This window comes from Centropristis striata, chromosome 13 (assembly GCF_030273125.1).
Source record: "Centropristis striata isolate RG_2023a ecotype Rhode Island chromosome 13, C.striata_1.0, whole genome shotgun sequence".
Classification (NCBI taxonomy): Eukaryota; Metazoa; Chordata; class Actinopteri; order Perciformes; family Serranidae; genus Centropristis; species Centropristis striata.
Genome location: NC_081529.1, coordinates 14,763,544 through 14,779,990, shown reverse-complemented (window position 1 = coordinate 14,779,990; position 16,447 = coordinate 14,763,544). Strand labels below are relative to the sequence as shown.

Here is a 16,447-nt window from a genome sequence, read left to right as displayed (position 1 = left end):
CTGTTTTTCTGACATGAAAAGTTGACTATTTTACAGTAAAAATAGACAAGAAGAATAGATAAGGAAGAATAAAGGAAAGGAAAATTTAGAAAATAATTCATGATGTACATTTATGTCCTATTTAATTATATTTATTTGTTTAATAAGAATAATTATACTTATCAGCTCTATCAACTTTCATTTAGTTGATCACACATTAATCATCAATTATTTATTACTTATTTATGTATACATTTATTTATACATTTTAACCGGGTCTGCTATGAAACAGCGCCCCCACAATCCCGCTTGTGGCCGTAAATATATTACATCTCTATATTTGTATTTAGGCTTGAGCTTATGCTACCTATACACCAGAAGACTTTGAAAAGATTTGGAAAGACTCCTGCAAGACTATCAGCTCACACCTGCTCACATCTAAAGACAAGTGTTAAGAGTTTTTAGTCCCAGCCTAGTCTCAGACTGAGATTCTACAAAGACTGTGAATCTTGCAGGGTCACTATTTACAAGATTACAACTAGATTTCCTTTAGCATTTTTTACCTACCATGCAATTTTTGTGTGCGCAGTGGTTTGTGTTGAAAAAAAGAAAAAAAAAAGAAGAGAAGACGCCCTCACAAAGCTGAAAAAGGATTTCTGTTTTTCTGAAAAGTTGACTATTTTACAGTAAAAATAGATATAAGTAAGAATAAAGGAAAGGAAACTGTAGAAAAGAATTAATGATATACATTTATGTCTTATTTAATTATAATTTGTTTAATTGAATAATTATACTTATCAGCTCTATCAACTTTCATTTAGTTAATCACACATTCATCATCAATTATTTATTACTAATTTATGTATACATTTTAACTGGATCTGCTTACTGTTCTCTTTACCAAGAAACAGCGCCCCCAAAATCCCGCTTGTGGCCGTAAATATATTACATCTCTATATTTGTATTTAGGACTGAGCTTACTAACATTATTGTGATGATACTGTGATGATAAGTGGTTTTACTGCCGGTCTGGAACCGCTCATCTATTGGTTGTTGATTGTGTTACGTCACTGCGACTTGCGATAATATCAAACACGTTTGATTTGATCGCAAACCAAAGACTAGGAAAAGACTGATAAGAAACAGCGCAGATTACTATCTTACACTTAACGATCAGGATGACGGGAGCGCGCTGTGACTCCAGTAAGACTCCTAGATTTACTAAAGACTTTTAGTTTTTAGTCTGGGACTGGGAAAATCGTTTGGTGTAAGCCCAGCATAAGGGAATATTACATAAATTGGTGTTTATTCGTTGTCATAATGGCTTTTATAGCCAGATGACTGCAACACTCATCCACACACCTGTTCCCCATTGTCTAATCAGACCGGCCTGGCCTCCCCCGCCTTCTCACCTGCATGGCATTCCCTCATCAGCCACGCTACACATACTGACCCATTTATTTTGTTCCCATAATGCTGGGCTTACACCAAACGAGTTTCCCAGTCCCAGACTAAAAACTGAAAGTCTTTAGTAAATCTAGGAGTTTTACTGGAGTCACAGCGCGCTCCCGTCATCTCCATCGTTAAGTGTAAGCTAGTAATCGGCGCTGTTTCATATCAGTCTTTTCCTAGTCTTGGGTTTGCGATCATATCAAACGTATTTGATATGATCGCAAGTCGCAGTGACGTAACACAATCAACAACCAATAGATGAGCGGTTCCAGACCGGCCAGTAAAACCACTTCAACAAAGTAACATCACAACAGTGTTAGTAAGCTCAGTCCTAAATACAAATATAGAGATGTAATATCTTTACGGCCACAAGCGGGATATTGAGGGCGCTGTTTCTTAGTAAAGAGAACAGTAAGCAGACCCAGTTAAAATGTATAAATAAATGTATACATAAATAAGTAATAAATAATTGATGATTAATGTGTGATTAACTAAATTAAAGGTGATAGAGCTGATAAGTATAATTATTCTTATTAAACAAATTATAATTAAATAGGACATAAATGTATATCATGAATTATTTTCTAAATTTTCCTTTCCTTTATTCTTCCTTGTCTATTTTTACTGTAAAATAGTCAGCTTTTCATGTCAGAAGAACAGAAACCCTTTTTCAGCTTTGTGAGGGGGCATTTTGTGGCGTCTTCTCTTTTTTTCAACACAAACCAGTGCACACACAAAAATTGCATGGTAGGTAAAAAATGCTAAAGGAAATCTAGTTGTAGTCTTGTAAATAGTGAGCCTGCTAGATTCACAGTCTTTTTAGAATCTCAGTGTGAGACTAGGCTGGGACCAAAAACTCTAAACACTTGTCTTTAGATGTGAGCAGGTGTGAGCTGATAGTCTTGCTTTCCAAATCTTTTCAAAGTCTTCTGGTGTATAGGTAGCATAAGGCTGTCAGTTTAATGTAGTAGATCAAAAAGTACAATATTTGCCTCAAAATGTCAAAGTAGAAGTATAAAGTTACATAAAATGGAAAGTACAAGTACCTAAAATTGGACTGAAGTACAGTACTTGAAAATAATCCATTGTTTCACATATCTGAGTGGTTTTAAGCAAAAAAGGAAGAGAAGCGTTGCTTAAAGATCAACATGTCTACCGTACTAGACTAAACAGTACGTTACAGTTGATATTTTTTATGCTTCATTTACTACCATTAAATAACTACAGCTTAGTTGGAGCTACAGCTAAGTAAACTATAATTATTTAAAATGAAACATGTTAGATTCCAACTAACCTACTTAAGCCTTTCATCAAATAAAATAAACTCACTGTGTAAAATACAGTCAAAACTAAAGCTAGTGTCCAAGAAAGATACATGTCCTATTAGGATTTAAAGTTGTAACAAATATCAGTGCATTTACATTGACAGGGTGTGTGTAAGTAAAACAAAAAGCAGTCACACATATCAGGACTGAACATTTTATTCTGTACTTTTCCAGAACTTCTGTACAATACCAACATTTTGTAGACCTGGAAATGATCACACACGTCAGTAATCCAGTCTCTATAGAGCCACAGAAGAACCCTGCTTTAAGCACAACACAAACACAACCAAACAGGGATATGATCTCTTCACTTCCACTTCAGGAAGTGTGCTGCAATCAACATTTTGGCAATCACATATATTCTGCAAGGAGCTGCTTCTCATATAACCATTCTATAACAAATAAAAAGGAATGCCCTATATTAGTAATCCCATTTGAATCTTTTGCAACCTCGACTCAGGGGTTTGACAGAACACTGATTGCAGAGGCTAACTGCTTTTCTCTCGATCAGCGTGGCTGAAGAAAACTAAAGGCAGACACTCGAGGACAATGGAAGGCAGAAAGAAAAGTTAACAAGCACAAAAGTCATTCATTTGTCTGACCTTTTGTCTCACCGTGTTGAAAAGTTTGAGAAAAGTACAAGGGTGGCATGCTAGGGTTACTTTAAGGAAAGGTTGATTGACGATACACTCACTGGCGACTTTATTATTTACACCTGTGCAACTGCTTGTTAACCCAAATATCTAATCAGCCAATCACAGGGCAGAAACTCAATGCATTTCGGCAATTAGACATGGTGAAGACGAGGTGCTGAAGTTCAAAGCGAGCATCAGAATGAGGAAGAAAGGTGATTTAAGAGACTTTGAGCGTGGCATGGTTGTTGGTCTGAGTATTAAAAAACTGCTGATCTAGCAATCATCTCTAGGGTTTACAGAGAATGGTCTGAAAAGAGAAAACATCCAGTAAGCCTTGATGCCTTGTTGATGCCAGAGGTCAGAGGAGAATGGCCAGACTGGTTCCAGATGATAGAAAGGCAGTAACAGTAACTCAAATAACCATTTGTTACAACCAAGGTCTGCAGAAGAGCATCTCTGAACACCACTATATTAGGTACACCTTGCTAGCTAATAAAGTGGCCGGTGAGTGTATGTTCTTCCCTTTCTGGCTGGGGAGATGTTAATGATGACCTCTCATATTAGTAAAATATAATAATATAATCCAGGCATGTCCAAACTAACCCAGAAAGGGCCATGAGGCCACAGGTTTTCCTTCCAACCAAGCAGAAGCAGAACAGGCGCAAGCCATTTAATCAACTGATCTCAGGGTTCAAACAGCTGATCGGTCAAACCAAGTGTGTTCTTGATCGGTTGGAACAAAAATCTGCAGTAGAATGGCCCTTTATGGAATAGTTTGGACATGGCTGGCTTAATTCTTCTGTTTCCACTCATTATGCTAAGCTAACTGGCTAGAGCTCAATATGTACTGTACAGACACAAGGGGCATCAGTCTTATCAAAGTCTCTGCAATGCAATGCTCACATCCTGTATGTACTTTGGAAGAGTTACTGGTAGCCAAGTATAATCATTTCTCTCCATACTGGCCAGTGAAGAGATTCCTTCTTGTCCAGTGTAGTCTGACTCACTAGATGTCGTCAGACATTGGTGTTGTCTCTCACATTGTCCTTGCCTTCCTCTTATCTACTTTGCAGTGGCACTATTTTAAAGATAAACAAATAAGCTGGAGCGTTTGATATGTTCATATGTTCATATGTTATGGTCTTTTTTAGTACAAAATTCTACAGTCCACTGACAATGTTTCCAGCATGGGATCCCTCCACCATGGCTCAGATACACAGACTACAACTACCAGGATGCAAGTGGCTGTAGATTTAGTCCCACTTTTTACAGCTGAGTCACGCTAGAGAAGGGATCTTTTCGTAGCCAGTGTGAACAGGTGGAGTAATTTTCATTCAATGTACACAAGACATGCGAGTATTACATGACTTGGATGGAAATATATGATTATTGTTTTCTCCACACATAAAGCCTCTTTTCCTCACTGCGAGCCAACAGCCAAAACTGCTGTCAACCAGTCCATTAATTTCCTGTGTCACTGAAGCACAGCAACAAAACAAAAAAACAGTTGGCTAGTCAGATATAAGATCTCTTCATTGCTTACTTCCCTTATTGATGTTATATTGTAACATCAAACCCAAATCTGTCTTAAATCTGTAATCTAGTGGTGAAAAAATACACCTGAAATGACAAATTAATACTGGTTTTATCAGCTTCCTTTCAGCAAGAGCTACTTATTCAGAAAAATCTCAAAGTATTAAGTCATAGGAGCTGATACCAAAGCAGTAAACCGTCTTCTGTGTATGCAAAGAAAGCCTTTGGTTGGGGCCCTCATTCAGATACAACAGTGAGTTAATTGCAGTGTGAACATAAAAGTTACTTTTATTTGTCTCCATTAGTTCCTCCGGATCCAAGCCCAGGTGAATCTAGCTAAAGCAACAGCAGGGTCTCCAAATAAACAATGCAACCCTACACACTGCAAACTAGCGTTAGTTTCAGCATAACAATGAGAAAACAGCACAACAAAGGGGTGGATGTCAATGAAAGTGACATTTCTCCAACGGCTTCTTATCTGGTAAACTAATTAAGGGTCAATTCAACAGCACTATTAAAAGTGAAAGCTAAGCAGAACTGTTCTTATAATACACAGGAATCACTGGGTTTAGACTTCTGAGCTGCTGGTTATAGAGGCGGCTGAGGTTCGATCTGAATGTGGTGGCTTTAACCTGGCCAGAGGAGATATGGCAGGTGTCTTGCAAAGCCCAGGCACGTTCTCCAGCTACCTTCTGTTTGTTAAAGGTCTGTACCCCCACCCCCATAGCTACTTAAAAGGAGAACACCATCACCTTCACAAATTTCCAAATATAAGGTCCCTTCATCTGGCCCAAGCCAAAGTGAGCCCCAGGTCGTCTCCTTGTTGCTCTCCATCAGAAAGTCTTTCCTCAGTAAAGAGTTTAACTGGCTGTTTGGGCTTGTGGGTCAAAGTGGAACAAGAAATTTGCAATATCTGTACGTATGCATTCAGAGGCTTGAGCCATCAAAACAACCTTTTATACCCACAAGCACAATGGCTGGTTAGCCTCAACATCTATCAGGCATGATAGGGCAGCAACAAGTTGAATAAACAAACAGGACATCAAATAACAGCTGGTTAGCTACAACAGTAGCACAAATGCACCTCTGCAGATTTGTCAGAATTTGACTAGAGGATCGTGTTCATTTTTCATTGGTCAAGAGAACACTATCAATTCTTCTCTCTCAGAAACATCCATACAACACAAGCTTGATTCCAACCCCTTAACCCTGGACTCACTAAACCTTGACGTAGGCGTCACACTCTCTTCTGCGATTTTGTTTTTCCGCTGCGAACAAAACAAAAAAAAGGTCCCTTTGTCTTCAGTTCTTGGCCTGACTTTGAGTCCAGCACTGTCCAGGGAGTCAGGGCTGGGAGCTGCCCTGGCTGTCGGGGTCCGTCCCAGAGGAGCTGGTGTCTGAGTCTGAATCGTCGTCGTTGTGGTTGTCCTCCGCCAAGCTTTTCTCACGTATTCGCCTGTGGGTGGCACTGAGACGGGCCAGCAGGCCGTGGTAGTCGAACCGGCCACGCTTCTCGCCGAATGGGTCCTGGGTAAAGCAAGGGGATGAATAAACAGAGATGAACTGCATTTGGGCATGTTCAGTAGTAAAAGTGTGGGGGGGAAATCGATACAGCGTAGTAACGCGGTCATTTGCGTGGCAATATTATATCGATTCATGCTTGCTAAGTATCGATACCGACGGCTGGTGGCATTTTATTTAATTTTTAGGAATATACTGGAGATACTGGTATCATATCTAGAAGATCTAAGGAATATTTAGGCACCATGTTCATCAGGATATCGTGTCGGGAAGTTGTAGAAATAACGCTACAAATTTAGGCTTTTTTTCATGTTTCATTCAAAACAATTCAGAGCAGTGAAGCTTAAAGTTGAGGAACGTTTGATAAAATGCTGCAGTTGTTGTCGTCCATACATGTTTGATATCAGTTCAGTTCAGTTTGACTGAATACTTTGTTGGTCAGTCTGTGGGTTTGACTCTCATTGTGGAGAAATAAAGACTGAAGTGAGATGAACAGACTGAGAATTTTCACTTATCTTCAATTTCAGTCATGAATTTAATTTTGTGGACACAAAATGCGGTTAAACAGTTAAATCGCAATATATTGTTTCGCAATACTCACCTTATTGCAAAATACTTAAAATCGCAATAATATTGTATCGTGATAAACTCCTATCTTGGGGCCTCTGGGGATTCACACCTCTATTCAGTGTGCAACTAAGAAATGGAGCATTTGTCCTGATGAGTTTGGTACAGTAGGGAATAGGGATAAAACATATCCGTTTGTGGATGGAAAATTAATGATGCAAATAGATACAAATGAATAAGTGCTAGTTACCTGCATGTTCTGTCCTTGTAGATGCAGTCTCTCTTTGCAGACGCCCTCATAGAAATCATAGTATTCTAGGAAGGACTTTTCCATCACACTCCTAAAAACACACATCAATCAGCTTAGAAGAATAAAGGAAATGAGAAGGACAGAAAAGAAGGAAATATAAGTTTGACAGTTCTGTTGGTCTCACCACAGAGCTTCAGGACAGGGGACTTTGCCCTCCAGCATGTCACACACAGCCACCCTCATGGTTTCATGGCGGATACACTCGTTGTAGTTCTTACTGTCCCCTGGGTGGCGCTCCTGAAAGACACACACATTTAGTTAATTCCCCATATAAGTTCAAACCATGTATGACAAAACTGTTCTCCTCACTACTACTTGGTGATTCCGCTGTCACACAGCAGGTGAGTTGTCACGGACTAGTAGTCATGATATTGGAATTTCTCATTTTGGGGATAAAAAATGTAAGCTTTCATATCACATATAATTATATAATATATTATTTATAGTAGCAGGAAACAGCAGAATGACTGTAGTAAACATTAACGATGAAAACTTTTTTACATTAATGAACCACTGTGTTCGTCAACATAAGAGCTTAACCGATTTTCTCATCAGTTTTAATACAAAGATGATACTGCTGTTTGTTTGCACCTTAATATATCAGTGTTGCCAACTTAGCGACTTTTTTTCACATATATTTAGCGACTTTTCAGACCCCCCTAGCACCTATTTTTCAAAAAAGCAACTAGTGACAAATCTAGCGACTTTTTCTGGTGTTGTTGGAGACTTTTGGAGACAAGTTCTTACTCTTCTTAACGAGCCACGGGGGCTGCTGGCGGCCCCTCCCTCGTCCCAAAGCACTCACAAGTGGCACATTCCTCCCGCAGGAGTCTCCCCCAGCTGCAGTCAGAGCAGGGGATGGTAACCCCTAAGCGTCCAGACTGGAAATCGTGCATGCGCGAAGTCGCTGCTTGCTGGTTTACAGTCAGTGTCTCTTTTGGGTTACTTTTGCCGGCCCGAGGCCAGATAAAGGCGGAGGGTTGGGATTGTGACAGAACACAGTGCACTTACAGTTCTACACATATTTAGGGTGTTTTTTTACTCTTGTCTTTCCTCACATTATTCTTCGTTCCTACAGTGTTGATTACAAGTACATACACATGGTAAACATTGCAAATTATGTGATGACGTCATTTATCGACTTTTAGGACAGCCAATAGCTACTAGGAGTTGGCAACACTGTACTATATGTCAAGCCAACCGATGTATAGAGCCTCCACAGCTTTTTATATTTATAGAAAAGTGTGTTCAGGTGGGGTTTACAAACACATACACACACAGTACCTGTTCAAAGCCAGGTTCATTGTGATAGGGGTTTTCCGTCATCAGAGACTGGATGGAAATGAGGACAGATGAGATACTCTGGGCTGGGCTCCAGGCTGGACCTGTCCATGTCCTACCACACACCCACACACACACACACCCATGTTAGACAGAAACACATTAAATATGTATGTTTTCAAGCACTAATTGTTTGTCATAATGAGCAGCCATCCTTAGGGCTCAATCACACAGAGCGTTTTAGCAGCCTAGGTGGCTTTTAGTAATTGTTTTCAATGAGAGCGAAGATGTTGGCCCGCTGCCTCATATTTTTCACCCAACGGTAAGGACATCATTTGGTGGCTGCGACAATTTTTAAAAAGATACAGCAAACTGCCAAAAAGTGCATTGTCTGATTGGAGCATCGTCGACAAAAAAGAGGCAGTGGTGATAGGGCCAAAATCTTTCATATATTCTTATATATATATGATATCTATTTATAAGTGTCAGAAACCAAAAAATGCCAATAAACATTGTATATATTTCATTAATAACTCCATTACTAAGCATCTCACTCTAGATTTAGTTCAATCGTATTCTTTACCTCTCACAGATCATTGTTCAATGAGGGTAATTAACTTGTTTTTCATTTTTTTTTAAATGCATGTTAAAACTTTTCGTATGTACATTGGAAAGGCCTTCATATAAGTTATTGAAAATTTCATTTTACATTTTAAATTTTTTTCTTTTATGGAGTGAGTTGTTAAATTAGACTACAAACAAAAAACTGCCTCATATAACACTTCTCATACCGAGAGTAAAAATCTTCCACAACGGAAGCTTTAAGGCTCCTGGGAACATCATCTCAAGTGTTACAGGTTTTTTGAGGTAAACAGGATGCCTCCTATTGCTCTGCATTTACAACTTCACTCTGTCCAAATCAGTTACTTGGAGGCAGAGCAGGCGAGAATTATGAGATCCTGCAAGAACAGCTCCTGCAGTATAACCTGTCTATAGGATTTCTACTGTCATATTGCCCAGCCCTAGCAGTGCAGTTATTCTGTGCTCTTTCACATTGGGGCTTTCATGGATTGCTGTAGAAACAAATACAAACTAGGGAAGAAATGAACTCTCACTCACCCCAAGATACTGAGGCAGACCTTGCCGTTGCGGTAGAAGTTGGGGTTAAAGCGGACGGTGTTGTGTCCGGTGGTTATGAGCTTGACCCGCGGTGGGTGGATGGGGTAGTCGGGCGGGCAGCGGAACAGGAAGAGGAAGAAGCCGCCCTCGTATGGTGTATCGAACGGCCCTGTGATCAGGGCATGGATCTGCAGGAAATTAAGGAAAGAAATGGTGGAAAAAGGAGATGGTTTAGAGAGATCATCAGAGGTGTGCAAGGAAAGATGAGAAAGATGAAGAGGGATGAACAGACATGGAGCATAAAATCTGACCTAGAAAACAACTTGCAGCATCCACACTAGATCATTTTCAGTGATTTCACGACCTAAAAACTTCACTCCTTCACATTTTTTTTACTGGAAATCCAGAATAAGAATGTGACACATGATGAAAACACCCTGATACTCCACAACATGCACTCTACATTAAAAAAATGCACCCAAAACATTGGTCAGAAATGTAGGTAGGTGATAGCAGCTACAAAAGCTATCTTGAGACCCAACTGTAAACTGTGACGTGATGATAGTTACACAGCATGAACACATGACTTTAGGTGTCTCTTGACTGCTGATGGCTAGTTGACTCTGGCTTTCTCAATGTATTTAGCAGTTTAATCAATGAGGGGGCTCAACTGATCTCTGGTTACTTGAGGTGAAGTCCTGAATGATGGAACCATGATTCATAGATTCTTCTTTGTGAAGCCTGTCCCTGCCATAAAGCCAGGTTGCAGATATCTGCCTGGTGTCTTGTCATTGGAGGAATATACCATTGCCGTGGTTAAAAAAAAAGCGCAGCAACGTCTTTATTTTTTAGGAACACTCAAAAAAAGAAACCTGGTGGCGGAGCTCAAAACATTTTACCTCTGCTCAGTTGAGAGTATTTCAAATTACTGCATTACGGCATGGTATGCAAATTACATGGAAGCTGCACTCGTCCAGTGAGTAATAAAAACTGCTGAAAAAAATAATTTGCATCCCCCTGACCACCCTCATGACATTCTCAGAACGCCCTGCCTACGGCGCACACAAAATATCGCGAGGGACCAAACCCACCCCTCACACCACCTCTAAAGCAGTGTGGTAAATAGATACTGCCCTCCGGTGCCCAGCATATCATTTTTAACCATTTGGGATTGTGCAATACAGGCCTAGTAGCTTGGGTCGATTATAATATATTTATGAAATGTAAGTGCAATATTTAAATCTCTGTTTCTTAGTGTGCTGTATGTATTTTATTGTCATGTGGAAGTGATTGTGTTGTGAAGCATCTAATACTGGCTGTCCATTACATAAATATGTGTAATGATGAAATTTGCATGCTAGAAATAAAAATATGAAACATATATTGGGCCACACCAATGTCTGTGTCCTTTGGTCAATTTTACATGCACTTCTGTGGTTATTCGCCATGCTGTTAGCCCATGGCTGATAGTATGGGGATAGCTAGGGGATAATATGTTTACATGCAGTTTTTCTTACTGTCTTAGGTTCGCAGTGGAATTACAAGCTATGGGTAACATGCATGTTACTGTTTATTTGCTGTGCTAATGACACAGTTGTGGATGGAAAAGTATGAGCAGGTTTTGAAGGGCCCTTGTTTGTGTATGTCTTACTTGTTTCTTCTTGTCATGAATTAATAGTTTAGCTATTGACCGTACTATTACTATCCTGTTAATACAGGAGAATATATATATTTCAATGCAATACAGAATACCTGACAGCTCTACTACATTAGGCTGCATTTCATTCTATTTTATACCTTGAATTGTCACCTGGTTCTTGATCTTGTGGTCCTTTTACATAAATAAAGACTTTTCCACACATTTTGCACCTTTGTAGATCCACTGTAATCTGTGTATTCTAATAAACATGTCAAAACAGTGAGTGGACTGAATGGATATGGAAAAACTAAGATATATTGTTGAAAATATACTTATTTTTCTTAAGGCATCCCAGCCTGTTCATCTTCTTTTTGTTGTCAAATTATTGTTCATTAATTCTAAATGTACTTTTACTTCTTTACACAAAAGGAAAGGGAAACATTTGGATGTGATACTATAGGTTATGCAATCATTTTACTGGTTGGGCTGACTCAAGACTAAATTGGGCTGTATAAGAGCAATAAACTAAAATGAGTTGGACACCCCTGGTTTAACTTATCCCTGATCCCTTATCCCAATCCTTGAATGTTATGTATGAATGAGGATAAGTGTGAGTGAGAGCTCTTTAATGCAGAATAAAATGTAGCCTCGCATGTAGTCCATACTTCTTGTTGTGCACAAGTCATTCTTTTTCAGGTGATATATAGCTGTTTCAAGTGCATTACTCAGAGCGCTTTACACTACAGACTGCGCTCATTCACCCATTCACACACACATTCATACTGGTGGCAGAGGCTACTCTAAACGGTGCCACCTGCCACCATTGGGAATTCATTCACACGCCGATGAACGCAGCATTGGGAGCAATTTGAGGTTCAGTATCTTGCCCAAGGATACTTCCGACATGTGGGCTGCCATGGTCAGGGATCGAATCACCAACCCTCTGATCAGTGGGCAACCGCTCTACCAACTGAGCCACATCAACAGTCCTCCATTTGGACTGGAGGAGAAAAGGCATGTTTCATGTAGGGAAAACCTACAGTAAGTTGTGTGATCTGGAGATGTATACACCAGAAACTTTGTTATGTACACCTGTTCAGCTGCTCATTAACACAAGTATCTAATCAGCCAATCACAAGGCAGCAACTCAATGCATTAAAACATGTAGACATGGTAAAGACAAGCTGGAATTTTCCCATACAACCATCTCAGGTCAGAGGAGGATGGTCAGACTGGTTCCAGATGATAGGCAACAGAAACTCAAATAACCACTCGTTACAACCAAGGTCTGCAGAAGAGCATTTCTGAACCCACAACATGAAGCAGACGGGCTACAGCAGCAGAACACCACAAAACCATTTTATTAGGTACACCTTGCTGGCTAATAAAGTGGCTGAGTATTAAATGTCACCCAGATAATATCCAGATATGAGGAGAAACCTGGCTTATTACCTTGGTCATGTCTTGAGGATCAGGGACCACAAACATCCCTGGTGGAGGTTCTTTGTAGATGGACATGATATCCCTGCAGAGACAGAAAGAGGGTGGGACATTAAGTTATAGTTAAGATAGAGAATCTTACATAGTGATGTGACCCTGATCTGCTCACATCCTTGATGTAAACAATTTTCCGTGTGGAATTTTTTCTTTTGTAGGACAGTAGTCACAACTTCAACTGTCCACACTCTGAACTCAGAGGATTATCTTTAGTAAATGTGACACTGCCTCCAGAAACACAAGACACCGTCACATTTTCAGATGTCATTTTTTAAAGCTACAGCCTAGGCCTGTCATGATAACACATTTTTAAGGATGATATATTTTCCCAGAAGCTATCACAATAAATGATAGTATTGTTGTATTGATGTTTAGTTTTATAACAATATTAGAGCATAATAAGTACATCCTTTTCCACATCAATGAATTTTTAAACCTAGAGAATATTAAACATTGGAATTGAAATGTGGAAAATAAATATTAAAATATCCTAGATAAATAAAACATAAATAAATAAACTACAATCAAAACAAATGAAACAGACTTCCAGGCTCTGTTAACAAATCATTGCAATTAGATAATTATTATGTATTATATTATTTTATTATTAAAATAACATATAAACAGCTGGAATGGCTGCTTGGGAAATATAGGTTTTTTTTGGCAATTTGTACTGCCTGTCAAACATTTGAAGCATTACTTTAAACACAATACAAAAAGTCAATATATTGAGTCCAGAAAAAAAACAACTATCTTGTCCATTTTTTTATATCAAACGATAAGTCGATATAGTAATTATCGTGAAAGGCCTACTCCAACCACTTTCTACTCCTTCACTTGTATAAGTTAGAACTAGAAATCTCAGATATACATTTCAAACCAAGTAAAGCTAAAACGTTTTATTTGGCTAGATAACACAAAGATTGCATCTTAATATCCGTTTGTAATTTGGGTGAACTGATACCGTAAATGCTTATGTTTCCTGACACTCCTCATTTCATTCTATTTTATACCTTGAACTGTCCCCTGGTGCTTGATTTTGTGTTTCTTTACATAAATAAAGACATTTCCAGCCACACATTTTGCACATTTGTAGATCCACTGTAATCTGTATATTGTAACACTCACTTAACAGTGAGTCGACTGACTCAATATGGAAAAACTAAGATATATTGTTGAAATTTACATAACGATAAGTCGATATAGTAATTATTGTGACAGGCCTAACTTAGCACTAGAAATCTCAGATAGACATTTCAAACCAGGTAAAACTAAAACTATTTATTTATTTAGATAACACAATGATCTTTTTGTAATTTGTGTGAACCGATACCGTAAATCGTCACACTGTTAAAATAATCGCCTAAGTCATTTTTTGTCAAAATTGGTTTTTTTTTGCCTAAATCATCTCCTCATGACACCGGCCACCTATGGTAAAATCGACTACATCAGATCATGTGATTTTACCCCTTTAAGATCATCACTTCTTTGACAATTTGCCACATTTATAGGCATCAGATAAGAACCCAGCAAAGAAGAGCTAGAGGGAGATTGTTTAGTTATCTGTTTAGTTGATCAGTGTTTTATTGTTGACACTAATATTGGTAACACTCTACTCTAAGGTGTCTACATAAGAGTGACATGAGTGTTTCATAAACATGACATGGGATGTGTCATGAACATTAATGACACTTTGAAGTAACATTAATGCTCATGATACTTGTCATGTCATGTTTCTGACAGGCTTGTGTGACTCTTATGTAGACACCTTCAAAATAAAGTCTTACCATATCTTGCGGAAGTCTCAAAGGCATGCAAAAAATTGCCTAAGTCATTTATTTCTCTTAAGTTACATAATTTACACAGGGTTATTACTATGCCAATAGCCATCCTTTGTTACATCCTTTGTTACGTCCTTTTTGAGTGAAATGATCAATAAATGTCATATGTTACACTTTTGGTGAAGTTTTTTGTGTTTACTGCAAAACTTGGAAAAAAATGAGTTAGGCGACTATTTAACAGGGTGACGATATGATACGTTTCCTGACACTCCTCGTCATTTGTTAAGACCGCTCAGGTTCCAGATAGTGATGGCAGAAACTTTCCGGAAAACTTTCACTTTCATTTTTACTCACCTCGTCAAGTTTTAATGTCTGAACTCACATGAAAACAAACACATGTGAGAACAAATCCGTCCCTTACCTTTTTATCCTCAGGATGCACTGCTGGGAAGCTTTTTCGTTGTCCCAGTCCGTACTGAGTGTCGGGTCCCAGGAGGTGGCGTGGATTTGGGACAGAAGGCCCGCTCCTGCCACCCCGCCAACCCCGAGACCAACACCGGGGAGAGGAGAGGACGCGTGTACGGTGGGAGACACGGCCACGACCGGCGGAGATGAGCTGGGGGTAAATGTGTTGCCAAACCCGGCCGGGGTAGGAGTGACAGCGGACATAGGGGCCACCAGGGCGGTTAGGCCACTCTGCGCGGCGGCGGCGGGGGGAGGAGAGGCCGGGGTGGAGCTGGAGTGAGCCCCGCTGGCTCCCACCGACAGAGAGTTGGCCAAAGTGGGCAGCAGCGCGGCTCCGCTGCCCGGTCCGGTGACGCCTGAGCCAAGGGCACCGCCGCTGGACTGCTCTCCAAAGCTGTCCGCCATAGCTCGCAAGCTAACAAGCTAGAAGAAACCCGTCGATGTTGACTAATTTATAATGCTAACTGTTAGCTGCATTGACAGCTGAGTGCGGAGTTTCCTCTTAGTTGTCCAGTGGGATCAGACAGGAGGCGAGCTGCGCACAGGCGAGGCCACAAAACAAGGCTTTTTCTCCCACGACATGGTGGCTAACGTTACTTATCGTTAGCTGAACGTTGTTTCTCCCCAGGCTTTAAAAAAAAGTATCAAGACCAAAGCGAATTACCTCGTCCACCTTGCAATTGCTTACTAAGCCACTCAATGTGCGGTTGGTATCGCTTTACAGTGATACAGTGTCAGAATAATGGGTTGTGAACCGACCATTCCCACCACTACATTCACATAACGCAACTTCAGGATCTGATCTCCAACCAGTCAAGGTGCTGAAATGATCTCACACGGGACATCCGGTGGGAACTTCAAAGTAAAATTTCTGTTACTTTGGGGGTTTGCAATAATTCGTCACACTGTTAAAATAATCGCCTAACTATTTTTTTCAAGTTTTGCAGGAAACACAAAAAACTTCACCAAAAGTGTAACATATGACATTTATTGATAATTTCACTCAAAAATGATGTAACAAACGATGGCTATTGGCATAGTAATAACACTGTGTGTAAATTATGTAACTTAAGAGAAATAAACGACTTAGGCAATTTTTGAACATGCCTTTGTGACTTAAGCAAGATATGGTAACACTTTATTTTGAAGGTGTCTACATAAGAGTCACACTAGCCTGTCAGAAACATGACATGACAAGAGCATCATCATCATCATGAGCATCAATGTTACTTCAAAGTGTCAGTAATGTTCATGACACATCCCATGTCATGTTTATGACACGCTCATGTCACTCTTAGACACCTTCAAAATAGAGTGTTAGCATATCTTGCTTAAGTCACAAA

The 16,447-nt window shown here is 39.6% G+C and overlaps 1 protein-coding gene across 1 annotated transcript; it reads right to left on the bottom strand.

Moving 5' to 3' along the window:
* Positions 1 to 5,269: 5,269 nt before the first annotated feature.
* ube2z (ubiquitin-conjugating enzyme E2Z) lies at positions 5,270 to 15,925 on the bottom strand. Its single transcript, XM_059348020.1, has 7 exons — positions 15,061 to 15,925; positions 12,814 to 12,886; positions 9,723 to 9,910; positions 8,607 to 8,718; positions 7,447 to 7,559; positions 7,263 to 7,353; positions 5,270 to 6,451 (listed from the first exon to the last, which is right to left on the bottom strand). The coding sequence occupies exons 1-7, from the start codon at positions 15,507 to 15,509 to the stop codon at positions 6,269 to 6,271; spliced, it is 1,209 nt and encodes a 402-aa protein (XP_059204003.1). The 5' UTR covers positions 15,510 to 15,925; the 3' UTR covers positions 5,270 to 6,268.
* Positions 15,926 to 16,447: the final 522 nt, after the last annotated feature.